Consider the following 24810-nt stretch of genomic DNA (forward strand, 5'->3'; position numbering starts at 1 on the left):
CTGCCTGCACGCGTGCAGGTTGGGGTGGTCGGTCATGCAGGACCGATCACAGGATCCTCCATCCATACAAGACAGGAAGAACAGACCTCGTGACCACATGGAGTCTGCCAGTCTGTGAAGATGATACCTCTCTTTATTTGTTTAGTTTTTTTTTTTACCTAGAGAAATCAGTGTTTTATGATTCTTAGCATACAGAATTTATGTATTTTTATTAGATTTATATTGCAGTAGTTTGTAAGTTGTGTAGTTGAAAAAATTTCAATTTCCATATTCATTCCTATCAGACAGGTGGTTTTTGTGTCATTAATGTTGTTCCTGGGACCTTGCTAAAATCACTTATTAAATCTAGGAGCGCTGTTGTAGCTTCCGTGGGATTTTCTCTTTAGACAGTCATATATTATCTGCACCCCCCCCCCAATTTGTGAGCCATGTGACTTTCACCTATTTATTTTTCTGCTGTATTATATTGGCAGGGATCTTCAGTATGATTCGTTTAAATGGTGAAATGTACATCCCATAGAATTTACCATTTTAACCCTAAGTATAGAGTTCAGTGGCATTAAGTGTGTCCACTCGGTCATCTTGCCAAACTGAAACGCTGTCCTCAATAACAACACCCCCTCCCCCCCGCGCCCCCTTCCCACAGCTCTTGACAAGTGTTCTGCTTTCTGTATCTGTGAGTTTGACTCCTCCGGCTGCCTCCAGTGAGGGAAGTTGTAACAGTCTTTGTCCTTCTATGAATCCGTTACTGTGCTCATTTCCCCCTGTCTTCAGTGTTCATTCATGGGGTGGCACGACTCAGGGTCTACTTCCTTTCTAAGACTGAGTTGCGTGTATGTACTGCATTTGGACTTTCCTCTGTCATTGGACATTTGAGTGGTTTCTGCCTTTTGGGTATTATGAATAACGAATGCTGTTATGAACCAGAGTGTTCAAATAGCTCTTTGTGTCCTTTCAGTTCTTTTGGGTATTTATCCAGAGGTGGAATCGCTGCATCATAGGCTAATTCTCTGTTTAATGTGTTGAGGACCAACAAACTGTTTTCCACAAGGTCTGCGTCCCTTTACCCGTTTTACAGACGGAGCAGCAATCACAGGTGTTCGGTTTCTCCGTGTCCTTACCAACGCTTACTCTTTTTCTTGTGTTGGTATCAGCCATCCTGATGTGAGTGTGTGTGAAGTGGTAACTCATTGGGGTTTTGATTTGCATTTCCGTAATGACTAGGGATGTTGAGTTTTTTGTATGCTAATTGGCCATTTATATATCATCTTTTGAAAAGTATTCACATCTTTTGCCCAGTTGTGTGGTTTTTTTTAAAAGATTTTATTTATTTATTTGACACACAGAGAGAGATCACAAGTAGGCAGAGAGGCAGGCAGAGAGAGAGAGAGGAGGAAGCAGGCTCCTTGCTGAGCAGAGAGCCCGATGCAGGGCTGGATCCCAGGACTCTGAGATCATGATATGAGCTGAAGGCAGAAGCTTTAACCCACTGAGCCACCCAGGCGCCCCATTTGCCTAGTTTTTAATTGGGTTATTTCATTCCTTATAATTGTAGGAATTCCTTATAATTTCTGTGTATTAACCCCTTATCAGATGAGTGGTTTGCATTTTCTTGCATTTCATGGGTCGCCTTTAACTCTGATGTTTGTGTCCTTTGATATATAAAAGTTTTATTTAAAAAAAAATTTTTTTTTTAAAGATTTTATTTATTTGAGAGAGAGAGCACAAGGAGGGCAGAGGGAGAAGCAAACTCCTTGCTGAGCAGGGAGCCCAGTGCAGGACTGGATCCCAGAACTCCAGGATCATGAGCTGAGCTGAAGGCAGACAACTGACTGGGCCACTCAGGCATGCAAAAGTTTTATTTTGATGAGTACAAGTAATCTATATATTTTTTGGTTGCCTTTGCCTTTGGTGTCATTTCCAGGAGATCATTGACAAATCTAACATCATAAAACTTTTCCTCCATGTTTTCTTCTAGGAGTTTTGTAGTTTTTCCTCCAGTGTAATTTTGAATAGGAGTCGTGAGAACACACCTTGTTCTGTTCTTGGTTTTAGGGGGAAGCATTCATTGTTTAGCCATTAAGCATGATATTAGCTCTCAGTATGGGCTGACAACTTTCCGTTCAATTTCTACTTGCTCATGGTTTTTATCATGAGTGGATATTGAATTTTGTTAAATTTCTTTCTTCATCTGTTGAGATAATCCTATGAGTTTTTCTTTAGTTTCTTGATAGGATGAATTACACTGATGAATTTTTCTTTTTTTTTTTTAAGTTTTTTAAAAAAATTTATTCATTTGAGAGAGACACAGAGCATGAGCAGCAGGGAGAGGCAGAAGCAGACTCCCCGCTGACCTGGGAGCCAGAGATGGGGCTCGATCCCAGGGCCCTGGGATCATGCCCTGAGCCAAAGGTAGATGCTTAAACTGACTGAGGCATCCAGGGGCCCCTACACTGATGAATTTTTCATAAGTTAAGTCAACCTTGTGTTCCTGGGATATACTCCACTAGGGCATGATGTATATCCTTTTTACATATTACTAGATGAATTTGTTTTAGTTGTTGAAGGCTTTTAGCTATGAATTCAGTTTCTTTAATAGATACAGGAATATTTACTTTATTCCTTTTTCAGTTAGCTCTGGTAATTTGGTTAAGAATTTGTACATTTTAAGGCACCTGGCTCAGTGGGTTAAGCCTCTGCCTTCAACTCAGGTCGTGATCTCAGGGTCCTGAGATCGAGCCCCACATCGGTCTCCCTGCTCAGTGGGGAGCCTGCTCCCCCACCCCCTCGCCTGCCTCTCTGCCTACTTGTGATCTCTGTCAAATAAATAAAATCTTAAAAAAAGAATTTGTACATTTTAGCTAAGCTGTTGATGTAGGAGCATAAAGTTCTCAGATGTTATTGCCTTTTTATCCTTTTAATGTATGTAGGCTCTAGTGGTATTACCTCTTTCAGTGTTATTTTCTCATCTTATTATTCTTTTCTGTTTATTTGGAGTTTAATTTGTTCTCTAATTTCTTAAGATAGAAGCTTAGGTCATATGTGCATTTAATACAATGAAGTTTTCTCTAAACTGCTTTGTTGTATCTCACACATTTTGACAATGTTTTATTTTCATTTTTCTTCAGTTTAAAATATGTCCCAGTTTTTCTTGATAGTTCTTTTACTTCTGGATTATTCGGAAGTGTGTAATTTAATTTCCAGTTTGGGTAATTTCCTATTTTGTTTTCCCTTTTTATAGTTTTCAGTCTAAATATATTATGGTCAGAGAACATACTTTTTATCATCTAAGTTATTTACAATTGTTATAATTTCTTCTATGACCCAGGATAAGGTCTGACTTGGTGAGTACTCTGCATCCATTTGAAGAGAATGTATATTTGCTGTTGTTGGGTGAATTATTCTAGACATGGCAGTTAGAGCCTGTTGGTTGATGGTGCTCAGTTCTGTAAGACTAATGTGAAACCCGAGTGACAGGTGAGGAAAAGGATTAGCAAATACAGCATTTTCCAAAGCTTTGGTTGTACAGGGAAGGGAAAAAGGGATCCTGTTAAAGATGGGAGTGATTGGAGTATATGTAAGCGAAATGGGAAGGAGTCCATGGAGAAACAGTGGTTGAATACACAAGAAAATGGACTGTGTTTTTTAAAAATTAATTAATTATTATTATTTATTTTTAGAGAGAGCAGTTGTGCACAGGAATGGGGTGGGGGATTGGGGAGCAAAGGGAGAGGAAGAGAGAATCCCTGGCAGGCTCCACACCCAGCATGGAACCCGACACAGGGCTCGATCCCACCATCATGAGGTTGTGACCTGAGCTGAAATCAAGAGTTGGATGCTTAATTAGCTGAGCCACCCAGGTGTCCCTCTGTATTTTCTGAGAATAAGTGTTTCCAAAGTAAGCCCTAGGATTGTCCCAAGGAGGAAGATAGTTTTCCTAATAAGGTAGGAAGGAAGAAATATTGAAAACCTTTAGTGTCTTTCCCGTACAACTAGGATAAAATAGGGACTCCTTTTCTAGGCCTTGGAAGCACTGGGTAATTCTGCTTCTGCTTATCTATCAGGCCGTAACTATGAGGCACCCCCATCCTGCATATTTCTGTATTCTAGCTACAGTGGCTTTTATTCAGATTCTCTAACCTGGTGGTTTCCACGCATTTTCTTAAAAACAGACTTTATCTTTTTAGAGCGGTTTCAGATTCATAGCAGAATTGAGCAGGAAGTAGGGAGTTCCCATAAACCGCCCGTCACACATGCATAGCTGCTTCTGCTGTCAACATCCTGCACCAAAGTGGCACATTTGTTTCAGGCAGCGACCCTGCGCCAACAGCTCATCCCACCCGAAGCTCAGAGTTTACATTAGGACCAGTCTTGGTGTTGTACGTTCTGTAGATTTTGACAAACGTAGAACAACATGTATTTATCATTATGGCATCAACTAGAATAGTGCCACTGCCCTGGAAGTCCTCTGTGTGCTGCCTGTTCATCCTTCCCCTCGTACCGATCTCTAGCAACCAGTGATCTTTTTACCGTCTCTAATTCTGCCTTTTGCAGAATGTCATTTAGTTGGCATCACACAGTATGTCGTCTTCCCACGTGGGCTGCTTTTGCTTGGTAATATGCGTTTATGGTTCCTCCATGGTTTTTTGTGGCCTGATAGCTGATTTCTTTTTAGCACCAAATAATATTTCATTGCATGTACCACAGTTTGATTATCCACTCACTCACTGAAGGATGTCTTGATTGCTTCCAAATTTTGGCAATTATGAATAAAGCTGCTGTACACATCCATGTGCTGATAAAATTTTCAGCTCATTTTGGGTAAATAACAAGAAGTGTGATTGCTGAATCAATCATATGTTAACAGTATGTTTAGTTTGGTAAGAAGCTGCCAAAGAGATCTTCCAAACTGGCCGTTGTTGATTTCTATATTAAATATCAGTAAAACTTGATTTTTTTTTTAAAGATTTTATTTATTTGACAGAGATCACAAGTAGGCAGAGAGGCAGGCAGAGAGAGAGGGGGAAGCAGGCTCCCTGCTGAGCAGAGAGCCCGATGGGGGGCTCGATCCCAGGACCCTGGCATCATGACCTGAGCCAAAGGCAGAGGCTTTAACCCACTGAGCCACCCAGATGCCCAGCTTGATTTTTTAAAAAAGATTTATTTATGAGAGAGAGAGAGAGAAGGAGAGAGAGTGCAAGCATGCTTACGCGCTCATGTTCACAAGGCGGGGAGGGGGAGAGGAGAAGGGAGAAACAGACCCTGGGCTGAGCACGGAGCCCAGTGCAGGATTCGATCCCAAACTGAAGACCATGACCTGAAATGAACCAAGGCAGAGGCTAAACTGACAAAGCCATCCAGACCAACCCCTAAAGTTTGATTTTTATTTGTAATTAATTTTAAAAATAAGGGTTCTAGTATTTCCTTCTGACACTGCTGTGGATCATCTCATGCCTTCTTTATTTTGAGAGTGCAAGGCCTTTCTCCCCTTGTGGCATTTGTCCTTTTCTTGGCGGAGGCTCCCCTTTGTGTGGCTGCTTTCTTCTCCCCCTGCAGGTCTGGACTTAAATGTCATTGCCGTTTTCTGATTGCCCTTCCTAAATTTGTTCTCTTTATTTCTACCACAGTGCCCTTTGTCCTTTGTAGTACTTTTGTGAAAGTCAGTACTTTCGTGAAAGTCTCAGTTCATGGGTCAAAGAAAAAGTCTCAAATCAAAGTAAGCTTGGAACTGGATGAGAATAAAAAAATACAACATGTCAAAAATTGTAGAATGCAGCTAAAGTTCTGTTGAGAGGGTAATTTATGGCACTAACTGCTTATATTACAAAAGAGGGAAAAATATCAAATCAGTAATCTAAGTTTCCATCTCAAACTAGAAAAACAAAACCAAAAACTTTGAAGCAAGCAGAATAGCAGAAATCACTGAAATTGAAAACAGAAAAACAGAAGAGAGCATTTAATGAAACAAGGCTGATTCTTTGAAAATATCAGTGAAATCTAGAACTGCTAGTAAAAGTGACTAAGGACACAAATCGCTGAGAGTAGGGAGGAAATGGATATAATTGCCATCCTACAGGTATTAGAAGAGTATTAAGAGCACGCCTTGAACAACCCTGTGCACGTCAACTTGACCAGTGAAGTTACACAGGCCGGCTGCTTAGAACCACTCCTTGTCAGAACTCTCCCGATATGAAATGGGTAATTGAATAGTTCTGTAGCTATTAAAGAAATTGAATCCACAATTTAAAACCTTTCATAAAAGAAGTTGGGAACAGGACAAGGACGTCTGCTCTCACTACTCCTGTTCAGCACTGTACTGCAGTCTCTAGCCAGGGCAGCTCAGCCAGGAGCAGAAAGGAAAGGCCTCCAGGTTGGAAAGAAGAAAGGAAACTGTTCCTATTTGCAGGTAGCATGATTGTCTTTGTATAAAGTCCCAAGGAAGCTACAGTTAATTGAGTTTTATTAACTCCAGAAGCTCTTTTTATTATCATGTTCCTTCACTGTCCTTTGAGCTTTTTTGTTGTTGAGCTCATGGAGGAAATGAATTCACCTGCAAGCATGTCCTATAGCCTCTTTTTATTTTTTGAATTAGTTGAACCTCTACGCTTCTGCAACTTTCACTGAATGTCTTATGCCAGTTTTTTTTTTTTTTAACCACTTACTAGGATAGTATGTGGGATTCTGAGAGAGTTGGGATCACTTCCCCCAACTAACAAAAGGCCTAAAGCTTGAGCTTTAATCGAAGATAGTTGGCATTCTCCTTTCCCCTCTCTGCTCCTATGAGGTAATAAGAGGGAAATGATCGGGGGCGCCTGGGTGGCTCAGTGGGTTAAAGCCTCTGCCTTCGGCTCAGGTGATGATCCCAGGGTTCTGGGATCAAGCCCTGCGTCAGGCTCTCTGCTCATCAGGGAGCCTGCTCCCCCGCCTGCCTCTCTGCCTCCTTGTGATCTCTGTCAAATAAATAAATAAAATCTTAAAAAAAATAAAAAAAAAAGGGAAATGATCAAGATAACCATTCCTGTTTTTTTTTTTTAAAGGTTTTATTTATTTACTAGAGAGTGTGCATGTGCATGTGCATACACTAGTTGGGGGATGGGGGAGCCAGAGGACAGGGAGGGGGCAAGCAGATGTCCCACAGACAGCAGAGCCTGACGCAGGACTCGATCCCAGGACCCTGAGATCGTAACCTGAGCTGAAGTCAGATGCCTCACCGACTGAGCCATCCAGGTTGTCCCCCTCCAGTTCCTTTTTTCTTGTTTCCACATTTCTATGTATTAACTCACAGTTTTTAACCATTTAGGTATTGTAATGACAGAAATTTGGGAAGCACTGATGCAGAGTTGTATAAATTAATGTCAGCTACAATAGGAATCATTTGAACAATCATTTTCTTTACAATAATGTTTGAGGTATTTATATTCTTATTCTTTTGTGTTTGAATCTGATTTTAAATTATCTCTGCAGAATTATGTGATACATACAATTACAAAGGAAGATACCATAGGTGTTACTCTCACTCATTTTTACCAGCCAAGGACTCTATTTATATGGGGAGCAAATCCTGCATTAGCAGCTTTGGTTTTAGCTCCTGGTTCTGGGAGACGATTCTCAGCGCATCTCACCTTTTCTGCATACTTATGAGTGACCCTGACTGCTTTATTCCTGACTTTAAGTATGTGTGTATAGTGAACCTTGGAAGGTGGAGATGGTGACAGAGATGATGGCTTCCTCAGAGCCAAGGACAGCTTGCTGCCTGTGTGTCGCAGAAAGCTCGATGGTTCTCTCACTGTTTGCGCATGTGTCACCTGTCCCTTTTCATGTTACCTTGGGGATTGAGGAATTTATGCAGAAAGGAAGGTACTCAGTCGGGAATAGTTTGTCTTCTGCCAGCATCCATGAAACTGGCATTCTGATCCCTTAGCTTACAAGTAGAGTAAAATCTCAGGCCCTTGACAGCATTCTTGATACATTTTACACTCGTTATTAATCATACCGCCTCAGGACAAAGCGGTGGCCTGTGCACTGTCCCATGCTCTGTTAGACCTAAAGGAAGGGACACAGATAGAAGTCAAGCAGCTTGTCGAAGGGCTGGCTGCACATACTCTCTGGCCAAAAGTTGTTCCTCTCTTGAAGGCATTTTATGTAAAATAAAGTCAAATATGGATGTGATACTTTTACCATATTAAGTGTAAATTAAGGGACGCCTGGGTGGCTCAGTCGGCTAAGCGGCTGCCTTTGGCTCAGGTCATGATCCCAGGGTCCTGGAATCGAGTCCCCATTGGGCTCCTTGCTCAGTGGGGAGCCTGCTTCTCTGCCTCTGCCTGCCACTCTGCCTGCTTGTGCTCTCTCTCTCTTTCCCGCTCTGACAAATAAATAAAATCTTAACAAATAAAAATAGAAAATAAATGTAAATTAGTATGATTTTAAATCTTTTTCTCTATATGGGATTACTGAAATTTATTTATTTAAAAAGATTTATTTACTTAGCGAGCAGGTGGGGCAGAGGAGGCGGGGAGAGAGAACCTCAAGCAGACTCCCCGCTGTGTGCGAACCCTGATATGGGGCTTAATCCCAGAACCCCAAGATCATGACCTCAGTGGAAGCCAAGAGTTGGATGCTTAACTGACTGAGCCACCCAGCTGGCCTGGAATATTGAAATTTAAATTAAATCAAGACCTTTAAGTTAAACGCTTTGATAGTTTTCTTTTTAATAACTAATTTTTTTTTTTTTTTTTAAGAATTGTTCTCTGTGTACTTCAGTCTGTACCTTAAACCTGCACAAGACATTAATAGAGTTTTAGTGGCTAGAATAATTCATGCTGTGACCAAAGGATGCTGTTCGCAAACTGATGGATTAAATTCCAAATTTTTGGATTTCTTTTCCAAAGCTATTCAACATGCAAGGTAATCTAATCTCTTTTTGTTTTGCTTTGTATTAAAAACCTGTTTGATTTTCCTGTAAGACCATGTTTTAGCTCCAGTAACTAAAAATGTTACCAATTAAAAAAACAAAACAAAGCTGGCCCATTATAGTAGAATTAGTGGATTCCCAAAGAAAGTGTCAGCTGTGTGCTTCCTGAATATCCAAAGGCAGATGGAACATGAAAACCACGTTCATAGGTGGAAGATCAGTGTTGCTTATCTAGGGACAGGAAAAGCTAAATGTCCTTTTAAGTAGTTTTATTTCCTCCATTTTTGAAAATAGATGTACTAAAAAAATAAAATAGGAACAAACTTTGGAAGTGTCAGTATCTGACATTTGTGTGACATTACCCAGTCTGTCATGTGAAGTGCTGTATAAATGGAGTTAGAAATCAGTTTCGTATAATTTTGTACAGTGTTTCAACAGCAGGGAGCGAGTAGGGAGGATGGCTCAGCACCAAAGAAGAGCTGTTTTGTTTGTTCTGTTGCTCATATTTTTTTGTTTCTGAATCGTTCTGGAACTAAGGCTACTGTTACTTGAAGATGAGATTTTTTTTTTCTTTTCAGCATGCAACTTCATAACTGCCATCAGTTTTCATTTTTCTGCCCTGTTACACCAAGCTGAGTCTGTTTATTTTCTGTGACAGACAGGAAAAGAGTTCTGCAGGTCTGAATCACATCTTAGCAGCATTTGTTATCTTCCTCAAGACACTGGCTGTTAACTTTCGAATTCGAGTGTGTCAATTAGGAGATGAAATTCTTCCTACCTTGCTTTATATTTGGACTCAACATAGACTTAATGATTCCTTAAAAGAAGTAATTATTGAATTATTTCAACTGCAAATATATGTGCATCATCCAAAGGGAGCGAAAACTCAAGAAAAAGGTATAAAAGTTTTTGCTGTTTTGAATTTGCTTCTTCATTAAAACATAGAGGCTTAAGTATGAAATTTTCTATTTCGTAGGAGGTTATGACCTTCCTCTGGATTGTTGTACTTGGTTAATGTTATTAGTCTTGAAGGTGCTTCTCACACTTTTTTTTTTTAGAATTTGAAGCTGTGGTAACAAATCTTGTCCTGCCTTACCATGTGTTTAGTACATTTGTTAAGTATTGTGAGGAACACAGACGAATGGGAGATGCTGTTCCTCTAGCAGCTGTTCACGTGGCAATAATTAGGTGCCAGAAGGGATGACACAGACTGGAGTGTGAGTGAGTTTGGAGAAGACAGGGTCTTGTGTGTCTACATACTGCTCTTATTAGGAGGTAAAAGAGATAAATGTGGACTGCGAACAGAGAGATTAATCAGTTCCTAAGGAAGATGTGTCCATACTGCCTTAAACCTCACACTCAATCCAGGCCGCCGTTTTTTCTGGAAAACCAGAAATGGTTTTTTTCTGGGAAACCAGAAATGAATGACTTCTCCTCCTTTGATACCATTCCATCTGTCTCTCACCAAGAGAGTGTTGCTTGATAACAGATAGTGCATATTTGAAAGTGGTTGAGAGAGTAGATCTTAAAAGTACTCATCACAAAGAAAAAACTTTTTTTGTAACTACGTAAGGTATATTAACTATGTAAGGCATTGTGATCATTTCACAGTGTGTACAGATACCAAATAATTATTTTGTACCTCCAAAATTAGTGTTGTATGTCAGTTATACCTCAATTAAAAATAATCTTTAAAAAATCTTAGATGGTGTAGCTTCACTCAGTGGACAGGAATTTTATTGGGGGGAACTGGAACTGAGTGGATTCCCTCAGGCTCTTACTGTGTTTACCTTTGTGCCTGCCCTAGCCTTTGGACAAATTCATCATGGCCAGTGTAAGGCCCTTGTTAGGAAATCAAGCTCCACTGAGAAATAGCTAAAATGGTGGAAAACTGTGAGAGCCATTTTTTTTTTTTTTTTCAAAAGTCACTGTCTATGTTTAATGGGCTCTTTACCTATGTGAAGTTAGCTGTATTTGTAGCCCATGAAACCACTGTTAAGTCAAAGAATGGTGGATTTTCTTAGGGTTTCCTCTTTCACACAGGCTAAAGATCAGACTTATCCAGGAGATGACACAGTATGTTTAGGGTTTTGGTTAACTGTGTATTTAGGATGAATTGGAAGTTGGCAGGATGATGAGTCTGCCAGAAACACTCATGTGGTTTTAGGCTATACTAATAGATTTTATGGTTTGTGTGGGAAGTAATAGCTCCTTTGTTACCCACATTGGTCCGATCACAATGGGCATATCCTGTCTACCAGATTTCATAGAGTCGCCATTTCAAGAGGGACATAAGGGTACTGGAGTGTGTTTAGGCACAGACAACTAGAATGAGGAGAAGTCTGGGCAACATGTCATTTGTACACTAAAGGAACTAGTAATGTTTTTCTCTTAATGACCTACAGAGAACTTGGTCTTCATACAAATGATGGGACATATTAATTGTATTTGCCTCAGTGGAGAGAAGAAATTAGGTTTTGATTGGGATTTTGATGGAGCTGATTAGAGAAAGATCAGAGTATAGAAGAATTTTACAACAAATAGCTGAGTGTGAGCCAGACAGTGTTACAAAGTCGGGCCTGCCAGGATATTGTCTGAAGAGGCCCTAGTACAGAATGGATGGCTGGACCGGTTTCCACCTTAACAGCTGAATGGTTCTGTGGGAGTAAGCAGTGCAAATGGAGTGTAGACATAAACTGTATTTTTAATTTTTTGAATTATAGGTGCTTATGAATCAAGTAAATGGAGAAGTATCCTATATAACTTATATGATCTGCTAATTAACGAGATAAGTCATATAGGAAGCAGAGGGAAGTATTCTTCAGGCTCTCGTAATGTGGCTGTCAAGGAAAACTTGATTGAGTTGATGGCAGATATTTGCCACCAGGTACAGTAGGTCTTGTCACATTTTGAAGTTTTCTATTAGTTTCCCTTTTACCGGGTTTTTAAAATGTGTGTTCTGATAAAAAGCCTTGTAAAATTACTTTGTATATGTAACTGTTCCTTTCAAAACTCCGAATTTGGAATTGCTGTTCTGATTGAATAATTATTTTGCACATAGGAGCATAATGAAAACTAGTGATGAACTTTTTTTTCATGCTTTTTTTTTTATTTAAGATTTTATTTATTTGTCTGAGAGAGAGAGAGAGCAGGTGCACACATAAGCAGGGGGAGCAGGGGGGCAGAGGGAGAAGCAGACTCCTCATTGAGCAAGGATCCTGATGCAGGACTCCGTCCCAGGACCCTGGGATCATGACCTGACCCGAAGGCAGATGCTTAATGGACTGAGCCACCCAGGCATCCCAAAATCCCTTTTTTTTTTTTTAATCAAAAGACATTTTAAATTTAATCCCATTGAAAACAGATTTTTGCTTTACTTTTAGATGTCTTGGTACAAATGTTTCTGGGAAATAGAACTAATAACTTACTTGGTAATATCTGTTTTCGAGAGAGCTACTATAGTCATGCAGAATATTTGTTACTGTGTTACATGTATGTATTTTTTTAACTTAATACTCTTGCTCTGTGACTTCCCTGTGTCTTCATTTGAGGAGGAATTTTTTTCCCTCAAAGTATTAGAAAACAGAATCTGTATATAAAGAAAAAAGATTTTCTTTTTGTTATCTTACAGATTTTTAATGAAGATACTAGATCTCTGGAGATTTCTCAGTCTTATACTACCACCCAAAGAGAATGTAATGATTACAATGCGCCTTGCAAAAAGAAGAAAATACAATTAGGCTGGGAAGTAATAAAAGATCATCTTCAGAAGTCACAGAGTGATTTTGATCTTGTGCCTTGGTAAAATGTTACTGTTTTCTCTTCCAGTGTCATTTTAGTCTCATTTAGCTTTTCTCATAAGCCCTGCAGTAGAACGGCCTGGTCATAACTAGGTCCATTGTCCACTTGAAACCAGTCCCTGGTGAAGGGGAAGCTGCCTGCCAGGACCTCTGGCGATCAACCACAGAGGCTCATGCTGGAGCCTGGGCCAGAGGGCCGCCTCTCCGAAGCAGCTCGCCTTCGCAGGGAAGATGGGAGGATGGCTGCCCAGCAGGCATGGAATGCGCGGAGCTGTGTGTCTCCTCACAGAGGTTTTAGCATGAAGAAATTGAAGATGGCATTCAGAGATCACAGAATAATTTGGACCTTGTGCCATAGTAAAAGGTTGCCTTTTTAAAGAATTTGCTGTGTATAGCATACACAGTTATTCAAATGATTAAATGAATTGTGGAGTTCTACAATATCACACAATATTAGGTCTGGTAGGAATCTTTAGAAAATGTCCAGCTCAGCCTGTTTGGTTTACCAAAAAGAAAACAAAACTGGGAAAGGCTAAGCAGTTTGTCCAGGGACAGTCAGAAGTTTGTAGATGACAGTCAAACTCGTGTGATCTATGCCTTGATTTTTACCATGTTGATGTCATATTTAAATAAACTGAGTCGTGAGGGGCAAGTATCTTGATTTAGATACTTGTTGCTTAAGTTCATGGTTTGTTTTTTTTTTTAAGATTTTATTTATTTATTTGACAGAGGTCACAGTAGGCAGAGAGGCAGGCAGAGAGAGAGAGAGAGGAGGAAGCAGGCTCCCTGCCGAGCAGAGAGCCTGATGCAGGACTCGATCCCAGGGCTCTGGGATCATGACCTGAGCCGAAGGCAGAGGCTTAACCCACTGAGCCACCCAGGTGCCCTAAGTTCATGTTTCTTTTACATGGTGGAGGGATCCCTGTTTCAGAGTCTTCAATTTTTCCATTCAGTCCGGGGTTAGTTATTGAATATGTGCTGTGTGCCAAGCATTAGGTATGGATTCACGGATGAATAAGGGAAAGCTCCTCTTCTGGAGTAGTTCACATTCTAGAAAACTCATAGCAGGTATTTACTGAATTAACTGAATGTCTAGGAAAAGCAGTTGTTTGGTTTTTTGTCTGTTTTCTTGTTTTGGAGGAATCTTAACTGGTAGCTGAAGAGCAAGGATGGATGTGACAACTACAAGTAGAAAATTCTAATTTAGTTTAGTCTTGTTTTTAAGTAGGCTCCATGCTCAGTGTGGGGCTTGAACTCATGATTCTGAGATCAGGAGTCACAATCTACCAACCTAGCCAGCCATGTGCCCCTAAGTTCGTTATTCCTCAAAGTTTTTGTATAAGGGACATAAGACAACTCACCTGCCTAGCCAGAAAGTTGTCATTCTTCCTGACACTTTAGGAAGTAGGGACGAAGAAATGTTAAAAGCCAGTTTATTTTGAGAGCAGCATGGAAAATAATGGTGGTGATACTCCAGGATATTATTAAGAGTGCTGTGTCCATATATTTGTTTTCTTTTAGTTTGTTCATGGAATTGAATAATTTTTATTTCAATTATCCTCTTATTTTACCTAGGTTACAGATTACAACCCAGTTAATATCAAAATATCCTTCAAGTTTACCTAACTATGAGTTGTCACCATTACTGATGATACTGTACCAGCTTCTACCTCAACATCGACACGGGGAGCGCACGCCATATGTGTTACGATGCCTTACGGAAGTTGCATTGTGTCAAGGCAAGAAATCAAACCTAGAAGGCTCGCAGAAATCAGATTTGTTGAAATTCTGGATTAAAATTTGGTCTCTTACCTTTCGTGGTATAAGTTCTGAGCAGATACAAGCTGAAAACTTTGGTTTACTTGGAGCTATAATTCAAGGCAGTTTAATTGAGGTTGATAGAGAATTCTGGAACTTATTTACTGGCTCAGCCTGCAGACCATCACGGTAAGTTGACTATGTATTGTAAGAGATGTATGTATAGACATAAATACTTTTTTCATTCCGGTTTTAAAGTTTGCAACTTGAGTTAACAATATGTTAAATTTGATTTTAGATGTTTTTGTTGTTTGTCCAAGGAGTCTTTAATAAGTAAATAAATGTAAATGTAGTTTCAAGTGTAGAGAGTTCATTAAGGCCAGTTTTAAAGAATTAGGTGTTTAAATTTCTTTTATCTTTAGTTGCATATTAAGTACATACTGTTCAGTATCCATAATTTTTTTTTTAGTAGTGCAACAGACAGTTATAATAAGAGATAGTTCTCAAATGTAATCAGACTCCTTACAATTTTTTGTGTTCATTTAGTCAGTAGACGTTCCCTCTGCACTTAGATGTGTCGGGCATCATCTTAAGCGTTAGTAGCAGCTCGGTGGTAAATACGGTAGACAAGGTCTTTCTACCTAAAAGAGCTTATTTTTTTAGCAAAGAGGATGGTTAACAAATTTTGGAATGAGTGCAGAGCTTGGAGTTACGACCTGCAGTGACACAGGGACACTGAATCTAGAAACTCAATCTGCTATAGAACAAGAAATTTGAATCCTTCTAAGGGACTCATAGGAAGTCAGGAAGCGTATCTTGAAAACTCACGCAAAAGAGCGGAAGCCTCAGGCTGAAAGCTTTACTCGTGGTGAGACTTTGGTTGCCCAAGAGATTCAAGTTGTCCTTGAGGGAGCAAAGTTGGAAGTGAACTGGTAATGCTTAAAATGGATGCATTGCTGGTTTTCCTGCCGGAATAACACGGACGAGTCTCCTCCTGCAGTGATTCTCTTCCCTTCTTGACTCTCCTGTTCTGTCCCTCAAGGGTGTCAAACATGTTGTCGGTCTTCTGTCACACTCAGTCTACTTTTGGTTATTCTCATGGTGCCACCTATGGCAAATTGTCAACTCCTAGCAGCTGTGTTAGAGAAAATAAAGAACTTCTAGGATTGGGAAAAGAAAAGAGCTGATTTTTAACAGCGGCCGTCCTTTGCTTTGTTGTAGTCCTGCAGTCTGCTGCCTGACTCTGGCCATGGCCATCTGTGGGGTTCCAGAAACTGTAAAAATGGGAGTGGAGCAGAGTATATGTGAAGTAAATAGAAGTTGTTCTTTAAAGGAACTGATAATGAGACGGCTCTTATTCTCTCAGTTAGAGGATGACTTGGAAGACAGGACAGAGCTGCCACCAGTTCTTCACAGGTAACGAGCTCGTTAGCGTGTGGCCGCTCTTTGTGTCCTACGTACACGCCATTATCTGAATGGAGGTGGCTTGTTCTTTGCCGTGGAAATGCAGCATTTCTCAGAGCTAACTCCAGATGCTAACAGGCCCTTTGTTTTTATGCCGTTCTGCGTCTCTGCTCGGATCTCTGTTTCTGTTCTTTTACTTTGTTCTTATCTCCGCGGAGACGGTGAGAATAAGGGGGATGTGCCTGAATAATAGGAATTACAGTTCTTTGAGCACTTCTGTGTTCCTTGTGATTTTCTGTGACTGGTTTCGTCTGAACGTATCTCTGATGCAGACGTATCCTGGAATCATGATAAGAGTATATTCTCGGTGACAGGTGTTCAGTTAATGGGGGGAGGACCCTAGAGACAGACAGAATGAGGCTTAAACACCAGGAGGGGGAGCAGCTGTTCCTTGTAACCTTTCCACACCTGGTAGGCGGGACTGAAGGACTTAAGACAGACCTTTGGATCTTAGTTCTTTTCTTTTCTTTTTTTTTTTTTTAAGATTTTATTTATTTATTTGACAGAGAGAGAGATCCCAACTAGGCAGAGAGGCAGGCAGAGAGAGAGGGTGGGGGGGAAGCAGGCTCCCTGCTGAGCAGAGAGCCTAATGCAGGGCTCGATCCCAGGACTCTGGGATCATGACCTGAGCTGAAGGCAGTGGCTTAACCCACTGAGCCACCCAGGCGCCCCTAAAGATTATTTATTTATTTATTTATTTGACAAGAGTGTGACAGTGAGAGAGGGAACACAAGAGGCGGAGTAAGAGAGTGAGAAGCAGGCTTCCCTCTGAGCAGGGGGCCCAATGCAGGGCTTGATCTCAGGACCCTGGGGTCACGACCCGAGCCGAAGCAGATGCTCAACCACTGAGCCAGCCAGGGGCCCAGATCCTAGTGCTTTTGCTTTAATTTCTAACTTACTTATTTTAGAAATGATTTTTAAAAATTGGACAAGCCTGCTGCCAGAAAGTATTAAAAGTAATAGTGACATAAAGTGTCTGCTTCTTAATTCTTGTTTTAGATGTTAAAAAATTCAGTACAGATGAAAGAAATTTTAATTTTGGATCCAGGTTTTAGAGGTCAGGATTTACAGTCAGACATGATGTGTAAGTTTGGAGAATGCTTTACGTGGCTTTTGGTCTTCTAAGTGAAGATTTTTTTTTTTCTTTGTAGTAATTTTCCTCATCTTGCTGTAGAGAAAATTCTTGTGAGTCTCACTGTGAAAAACTGTAAAGCTGCAATGAATTTTCTCCAAAGAGTGCCAGAATGGTATGTTACCTAATAAGAGTTCTGTGTTGTTTTAAGTTATGGCTTTAATTACAAAGGTAATAATTTCAGCAGAGTAGTAGCTACATCTCAAAAATTAGGAAATAAGTTGATCAATTTATTTTTTATTTCCTTAAAGATTTTATTTATTTATTTGACAGAGAGAATGAGAGAGAGAACACAAGCAGGGGGAGTGGGAGAGGGAGAAGTAGGCTTTTCGCTAAGCAGGGAGCCTGATGTAGGGCTTGAGCCCAGGACCCTGGGATCATGACCTGAGCTGACGGCAGACACTTAACTGAGCCACCCAGGCACCCCTAAGTTGATCAGTTTTAAAAAACATCATAACTATTAGCCTATTAGGGAAAAGCTTTTTTGAATTCAGTGACAGTAATCTGCAGCTGTGATATTTGATCCAGTTGACGGTCTTTTCATTCTCTGTAGCAGAGCTTGTGACATTTGCCATTGGAAGGTAATGATGGTGATGGAAGGTTAGCAATGAATTCTTTAAAGATGTGATCCATTTTTGTATGTCCAGTAAAATCTGTTAGCTTTGAAACTAATGGTTAATGGAGGATAGAAAAGTAAAAATAAATATAAAGATCTCATTTTAGTTGATTGATTCAAGAGGCTTGTGTTTACGTTGTGGCTGAAAATGACTCACTGGCGTGAAGATTCCTAATCTCCCTGGAGAGGGGAGAGGATGAAAAACTCCTTCATTTCGGAGAAATCAGCAGGCAAAAAGGAAAATATTTTCAGATAATGTTTATCTTAGTGTTTATGCTTGGTGTTATTAATGTTTTCTTTCTTAATACTTTCTGAATTTGCCTGGAGATTGTGACCTGTATATATTCATCCATCTATTAATAAAATTTGCTACCGCATAATGAAATCTGGTGCAGGTAGTATCAATTCCAAGAAGAGAAGCATTTAAAAGAATAATCCATGACCTCTGTATAAGCAGTGTGTGAATAACAGAGGCACAAAATTAACATGTTCGTTTGTAACATATTGCTGCTGTATAGAGGTGAAGCAGTTGGTCATTTAAGATCTTACTTTTTTGAAGTGAACAACACCAAAAAGTTCAAGAAGAGCCTTCATTCTCAGAAGTTGAAGAACTATTTCTTCAAACAACTTTTGACAAGATGGATTTTTTAACCATTGTGAAAGAATGTGCTGTAGAAAAGCACCAGGCCACCGTAGGCTTTTCTGTCCACCAAAACCTCAAGGAGTCACTGGATCGCTATCTCCTGGGATTATCAGAACAGCTTTTAAATAACTACTCTCCTGAGGTGAGATCTTCAGGAGAACTAAGGCCTGTCTTTGACTCAACTTTGGTGGACGGTTAGGAAGGAGAAATGGGCGGGAAGGGCCTTAAGGATGATGAGAGGTTTGATTAAAAAAACAAAGTGACAATGTATACAAATGTGTACAAATAGGGAAAATTGAGCATGAAAGAAGGAAAACCCAAGAAGAATAATTTGTGTTTCTTTGGTACCGGGAATTCTAGTAGACCTTGAATAAGTAGAATTCCTTGGGTACGTTAGTGGAGAGTAATAATGGTTTTGAGCATAGGAAGTCGATGATGAGAAAGAACGTCTCCGTACAGAGGAGGGAGATGTTAGAATAACAGGAAATAATAACATCATTTAAACTGATCTGATAGATTTGGGTAACACTTGAAGAAGTGATTAATAAAATGTAATAGAGGAACTGGCAGTCACCCATATTTTAGAGGTCACTAGTAATTTCTCATAAATCATTTCCTTTGCCTTCTTAAGATCACAAAATCTCTGTGTGTGCTGTTCTCTTGCCAAAACTCATTTCTTTTGACAGAAGTTAATGTCTTTCTGCGTATTTCTTCTTTTTTTTTTAATCTGCTTGTTTCTGTATGTTCAATTCATCCATGTGTCAAAATCCTGCTAAAACCATTCTTAGATAATCTAAGCCATGGTAATTGATCTTTTAATTTTCATAGTACTTAATTTCATAGTTCTTATTTCTTTTTAAAGTGACACTTAACATCTTCCTTGTACTGCTTGTACTGTGGTTATTTGTATGTTTTATACACAAATGTCTCAAACCATGCTTTAAGCTCGTTGAGGGGCATATATATTTTTATTAATCTTCGTGTCTTCCACAAAGCCTTATAATATGGTAAATGATTAAATATTTGTTGACTAAAATAAAATCTGCAAGGTACTCAGTGGAGTGAATTCAGTAGCCAAAGATGATGACCCAGAGAACCAGAGAAGAGACAGAATGCCTTGTCCTTAGTTACTGGCATTCTCCCGGATCACAGTTGTAACCATTTTGTAACACAGTCTTCTGTGTTTTCCCCTAAAATGCCATTTCCTACTGGATAGGAACAAAGCAGTCTAAACATCTTTTCTGTGTAGCTGTTAGAAATTTGCAAATAATTTTATAAAATTGGCTATGTGGTATCTACTTGGAAAAATCTGTGCTGGTTTCTGGAGTCTAAAAAGCTGAATAAGTCAAGGTTCTTATCCTGCAGAAGAGGTCAGAATATCATTTGAATATATCTTTATGTGAATCTGATTTCTGCCCATGTTCTAAGAGTTACTGACTTTTATCTGTCTACCATTTTTTTCTTCTCTCCTCGTCTACCTCAAATGTTAAGGGTCTATGTGTGTGGTCCTCTGTGCCACTTTAGGAGGAGACAGATACTTAACCTGGCCATTAGGAAGTACTTCTCTTTTTCCTGAGAATCCTAGTTACCACTCTGCAGGGGTCTCTTTGATGTTGGTAGAGATAATCAGAATCATGCCACTATTAACTCCATTAGCTGAACTTGTTTCTTAATAGGTACATAAATTTGTTCTTCCAAACAATAACCGTGCCCTACTCAATTATTTATGAAATGAGTATTTTTTAATTTTTTGTTTTACTATAAGACTACAAATGCAGAAACGCTTATCCGGTGTTCAAGTCTTCTGGTGGGTGTTCTTGGATGCTACTGTTACGTGGGAGTAGTAGCTGAAGAGGAAGCATATAGATCAGAACTGTTCCAGAAAGCCAAGGTATGAAAATTTATTCAGGTCAAGTTTTGGATAAATTTGAAGGAATATATTCCTGGGAGAACTGGTATACTTGCTTGAAAAAAGAAAATTTTTATATAGGTTAGCTCTTTTATTTATGCCACCTGAGAGAAACGGTACTGTCCTTAACACTTGCAGTTACTGTAAGCCAACTATGAATAGAATAATTGAAATCATACACATTAAATTTAATCTTATTAACAAAAATACTGATTTTTATGGGCACTTTTAAAAGTTTTTCCTGTGGGATGCCTGGGTGGCTCAGTCATTTGGGCATCTGCCTTTGGCTCAGGTCTTGATCTCCAGGTTCTGGGATCAACTCGAGAGTTGGGTTCCTTGCTCAGCAGGGAGTCTGCTTCTCCCTCTTCCTCTATCCCTCTCCCTGCTTATACTCTCTCTCTCACTCTCAAATAAATAAAATGTTTAAAAAATTTTTTTTCCCCTGTAATCGATTGTTTTGAAGAATCCTTGCTGAGTTTTATATAGGTAGGCTCTAAGTGTGAAACTTTCATCTTTGAGTACTCTTCAGTCAGTGGTATGATTGGTAAGGATAACTGGGTGTAAGATAATTTAAAAAAATTGCTACCATGATTTTTAATTACATTATATAACCAAATATAACCCCCCCTTTTTTTTTAAGATTTTATTTATTTGTCAGACAGAAAGAAAGAATGGGGGAAGGGGAGGAGCAGAGGGAGAAGCAGGCTTCCCACTAAGCAAGGAGCCTGATGCAGGACTCAATCTCAGGACCTCAGGATCATGAGCTGAGCTGAAGGCAGACACTTAGCGGGCTCAGGTGCCTAGGCGTCCCAACCAAATATAACTTCTAGAAGCACTTAATTTTACTTCTTAAGTAAAAGTTTAAAAAGCAATCACAAAATTGTAATTTTAACTGGAGTTTGGATTTTCCCTTCTTTTATTAATAGTCTCTAATGCAGTGTGCAGGAGAAAGTATCACTCTGTTCAAAAATAAGACCTACGAGGAATCTAGGGTTGCTTCCCTGAGGAATGTGATGACTCTCTGTACCAGTTGCTTATGCAGCTGTACCAAGGTACGATGTGCTTACGTGACTGGTCAGTCTGGGAAGTGGTACCTAGTGGGTTGGTTGGTGGTGTAACTGGGTTTTGGGTTTATACACGGATTGAAAGTTAGAGTGAGTGCTAAATAGAGGTAGCAACTAAGGAATAAAGAAGCACAGGTCATCTGAGTTTCTCATGGGATAAGTTCAGCATTTCAGGATGGTTTCAGAGGTTATTTTACTGCTTTTATGCACAACTACATGGGCGATTCTTTTATTGCCCACATTATTACTCATTTCATAAAAATTGTTGACTGCTGGCTGTGTAATGTGCCTACCACCATGCCTGGGCTAGCGAGCAGCATGAAGCCATTACTCTCTTCTGCCCGGACAGTCTTCTGTACCACTCGGTGGAAAGTGCCACTCTGCGGAATCTTCGTTTTAATTGAGAACAAGCCTCAGGTGTAGCTGAACCAGCCCAGAGTGTTGGTAATCGTTGGAAAAAACATTTTTGAAAGCTGATGATAACTGCATGGCTGTATAATGGTATTACCAGCATATACTTTTGATTTTGTAATGTGTTTTTCTTTTTTTTCTTAAACTAAAAAAAAAAAGTATTTTTCTGTGTGTGTTTTTTTTGTTTTTTTTTTTTTTGTAAATGGGAAAGGAGAGACATGGAAGAATGAACTCTAACTTACAGTTATTACTTATGTTTAGGGTCAGTAGTTGGTATTTTACTTTAATGTTTATACGCAATTTAATGGACTATAGTTATTACTTTAAAAAAAGAGGTTAGTGTTGTTAATGCAGTTTATGTCTTGGCTCTAATAGTAATCTGTTTATTTATGCTTCTTAACGATAGAGAATTTCCTGTGTAAAAAAAAAATCTGTATTTCATTTAAGTTAGAGAAAATATTACCTGCCAAAGATAACTTTCTATTGTTTTGTTTGCTTTGTTTTTTTGTCTTAATTACAGCCCAGTCCAAATAAAATTGCATCTAGATTTTTCCTACGATTGTTGACATCAAAGCTCATGAATGATATTGCAGATATCTGTAGAAGTTTGGTGAGTATGTTTGTTTTACCACCCTATTTCCTTGATTCTGAGATTTTTTTCATAGATACCTCTCTTCAGTAGGGATGCATCTCACAAAACGTGGCATCTTGTGTATTTTTTTAAATATGGAAATTACAGTTAATTTGGTTTTAGGGAGGAACATACTGTTTGCTTCTTAAGGTTGGTGCATTGCATACCGCTCAGCTTTTAATTTCTCAGTAGTGAAAATAGATTGAAAGCTTAGAAACTAATCATCCAGGCTCATACTTACTTCTGTCTAACACTGTAGCAAAATTCAAAATAATCATCTGTCCTAATCATCTGTCCTTAAAAATAAAAACAAAAGGGACCCCTGGGTGGCTTAGTCGTTGAGCATCTGACTCTTGGTTCCAGCTCAGTTCATGATGTCAGCATTGTGAGATGGAACCCAGTGTCGGGCTCTCTTCTGCATGTGGCATCTGCTTAAGATTGTCCCTCTCTCTTCTCCTTCCCCAGCCCCCTCTCGAACCCCAGCTTGTACACTCTCTTGTGCTCTTCTGATATAAATAAAAATTAAAAACAATTTTACCAGATAAGCAACATAATTTCATCATGGTATTTTTTTTTCCCATACAAATAAACTTAAGCTACACGTACTTTTTTGTCTGGAACAGTGCCTGGCACACGCAGTAGATACTCAAATATATGTTAAATGAAAAAATATTCTGTAACTTAGTTCTTTTCACTTAATAATAAATCTTGGTCATTTTTCCATGTTGCTGCATGCTGCCGTTGTCTTTACCTTTTTTTTTTTTTTAAGATTTTATTTATTTGACAGAGATCAGAAGTAGACAGAGGCAGGCAGAGAGAGAGAGGGGGAAGCACGCTCCCTGCTGAGCAGAGAGCCCGATGCGGGACTCGATCCCAGGACCCTGAGATCGTAACCTGAGCCGAAGGCAGCGGCTTAACCCACTGAGCCACTCAGGCGCCCCCTACCTTTTTCAAATAGTATCATTGTATTTCATTATTGGGAATAGTATATTTGTATTCTTAGCCCATCTGACCTTAAGATTGGAAGTGGTTTCTATTTTTTTGTTATTGTTAGAGTTTTTGTAGCAAAGATTCTTGTACTTTTGTCTGTTTGTATTTGTGCATATGAGGGGTGTAGAATAAATTCTAGCAGTGGAATTTTTTGTTTTACTTTTTGATGGATATTGTCACTTTCCTCCAAAATAGTCATACCAATTTATTCTTCTCCCCATATGCTCATCAATTTTGGGAATTAAAATCCTTAATATAGGAAATTATTTGGGGGCTCCTAGATGGCTCAGTTGGCTAAGCAGCCAACTCTTGGTTTTCACTCAGGTTGTGATCGCACGTTCCCGGCACGCCCAGCAGGAAGTCTGCTGGGGCATCCTCTCCCTCCCTCTCCCCCTGCTCGAGCGTACTCTGTCCTTCTCCTTTCTCTCTCTTACATAAAACTGGAAAAAATTATCTTAAAAGTTTGCATAGAGGACTCTGAAAAACGATCTGAGAATTTTGAAGGGGTGGGGGGTGGGAGGTTGGGGGCACCAGGTGGTGGGTATTGTAGAGGGCACGGATTGCATGGAGCACTGGGTGTGGTGCAAAAATAATGAATACTGTTATGCTGAAAAAATAAAAAATTAAAAAAAAAGTTTGCATAGTATTATTACATAGACATATTACAGTTTATCTGTTTTTCTTTGTTGGCACTTAATAGAAATACTGCAGTGTTCATACACCTGAATCTGAATTGTTTGACTAGATGAATTTTAACTACATCATACTTCTGAAAGAATCCAATCGAACATCTTTCTTTTCCTTCTTGGAAGGCGTCCTTTATCAGAAAGCCCCTGGACTTGGGAGAAGTAGAATCCATGGAGGACGATTCTGATGAGAATCTGATGGAGGTGGAGGACCAGTCGTCCATGCATCTGTTCAGTGATGCCCCTGCCTGCGGCACTAGTGACGCGGCTGTGTCTGCAGACAGCGGGAGCACCTTCGGTAAATACACTTTCACTGCTTCGGACTTGTTTCACGTCTCTGTGTGGATTGGGCAGTGCAGAAGGCCTCGTACATACCACCTCTATGCCCATTTTATTTTCCCTTACGTAGTCTGTTAGGTTTGTTCCCTTCTGTGTACTTTAGATCGTTCTAATTATTAATTGAATTTTACTGTTTTCTTCATAAGAGGAATTTAAACTATTTACTGAAGAAACAGATCTATGTGATGGATTATTTGGAAAACACAAAGCAGGAGAGTGAAAAGACCCATACAGTTATCACTCTTAACCTTTTTCCATTATAATCAGCGTCAGTGTTCAAATACTTTCTTAAACCTCATTCAGCAGTTATAAGCATTTTTTATTAAGCTATTTGTATTGATAATTATCCTTCTTGATGGCTTCATCATATTCCAGTTAACATATATATCATCATTCAGTTGACCATTTTTTTCTTGTCAGAAATTTAGATTCCTTTTTCTCTAATTACCAATATTG

The 24810-nt window shown here is 39.4% G+C and overlaps 1 protein-coding gene across 3 annotated transcripts in view; it reads left to right on the forward strand.

Annotated features, from left to right (window-relative positions):
- The window catches only part of ATM (ATM serine/threonine kinase), a 127459-nt gene that overhangs the window by 12757 nt on the left and 89892 nt on the right, over positions 1–24810 (forward strand). For all 3 annotated transcript variants that reach the window (XM_047691108.1, XM_047691106.1, XM_047691105.1), the window contains exons 8-19: positions 8739–8904; positions 9570–9808; positions 11635–11798; positions 12543–12712; positions 14287–14658; positions 15691–15885; positions 17085–17180; positions 18241–18466; positions 20090–20215; positions 21160–21285; positions 22229–22318; positions 24142–24313. In XM_047691108.1, coding sequence (XP_047547064.1) covers positions 8739–8904; positions 9570–9808; positions 11635–11798; positions 12543–12712; positions 14287–14658; positions 15691–15885; positions 17085–17180; positions 18241–18466; positions 20090–20215; positions 21160–21285; positions 22229–22318; positions 24142–24313 — 2142 coding nt within the window. The remainder of the gene's footprint in view (positions 1–8738; positions 8905–9569; positions 9809–11634; positions 11799–12542; positions 12713–14286; positions 14659–15690; positions 15886–17084; positions 17181–18240; positions 18467–20089; positions 20216–21159; positions 21286–22228; positions 22319–24141; positions 24314–24810) is intronic.

This window comes from Lutra lutra, chromosome 10 (genome assembly GCF_902655055.1).
Source record: "Lutra lutra chromosome 10, mLutLut1.2, whole genome shotgun sequence".
NCBI lineage: Eukaryota > Metazoa > Chordata > Mammalia > Carnivora > Mustelidae > Lutra > Lutra lutra.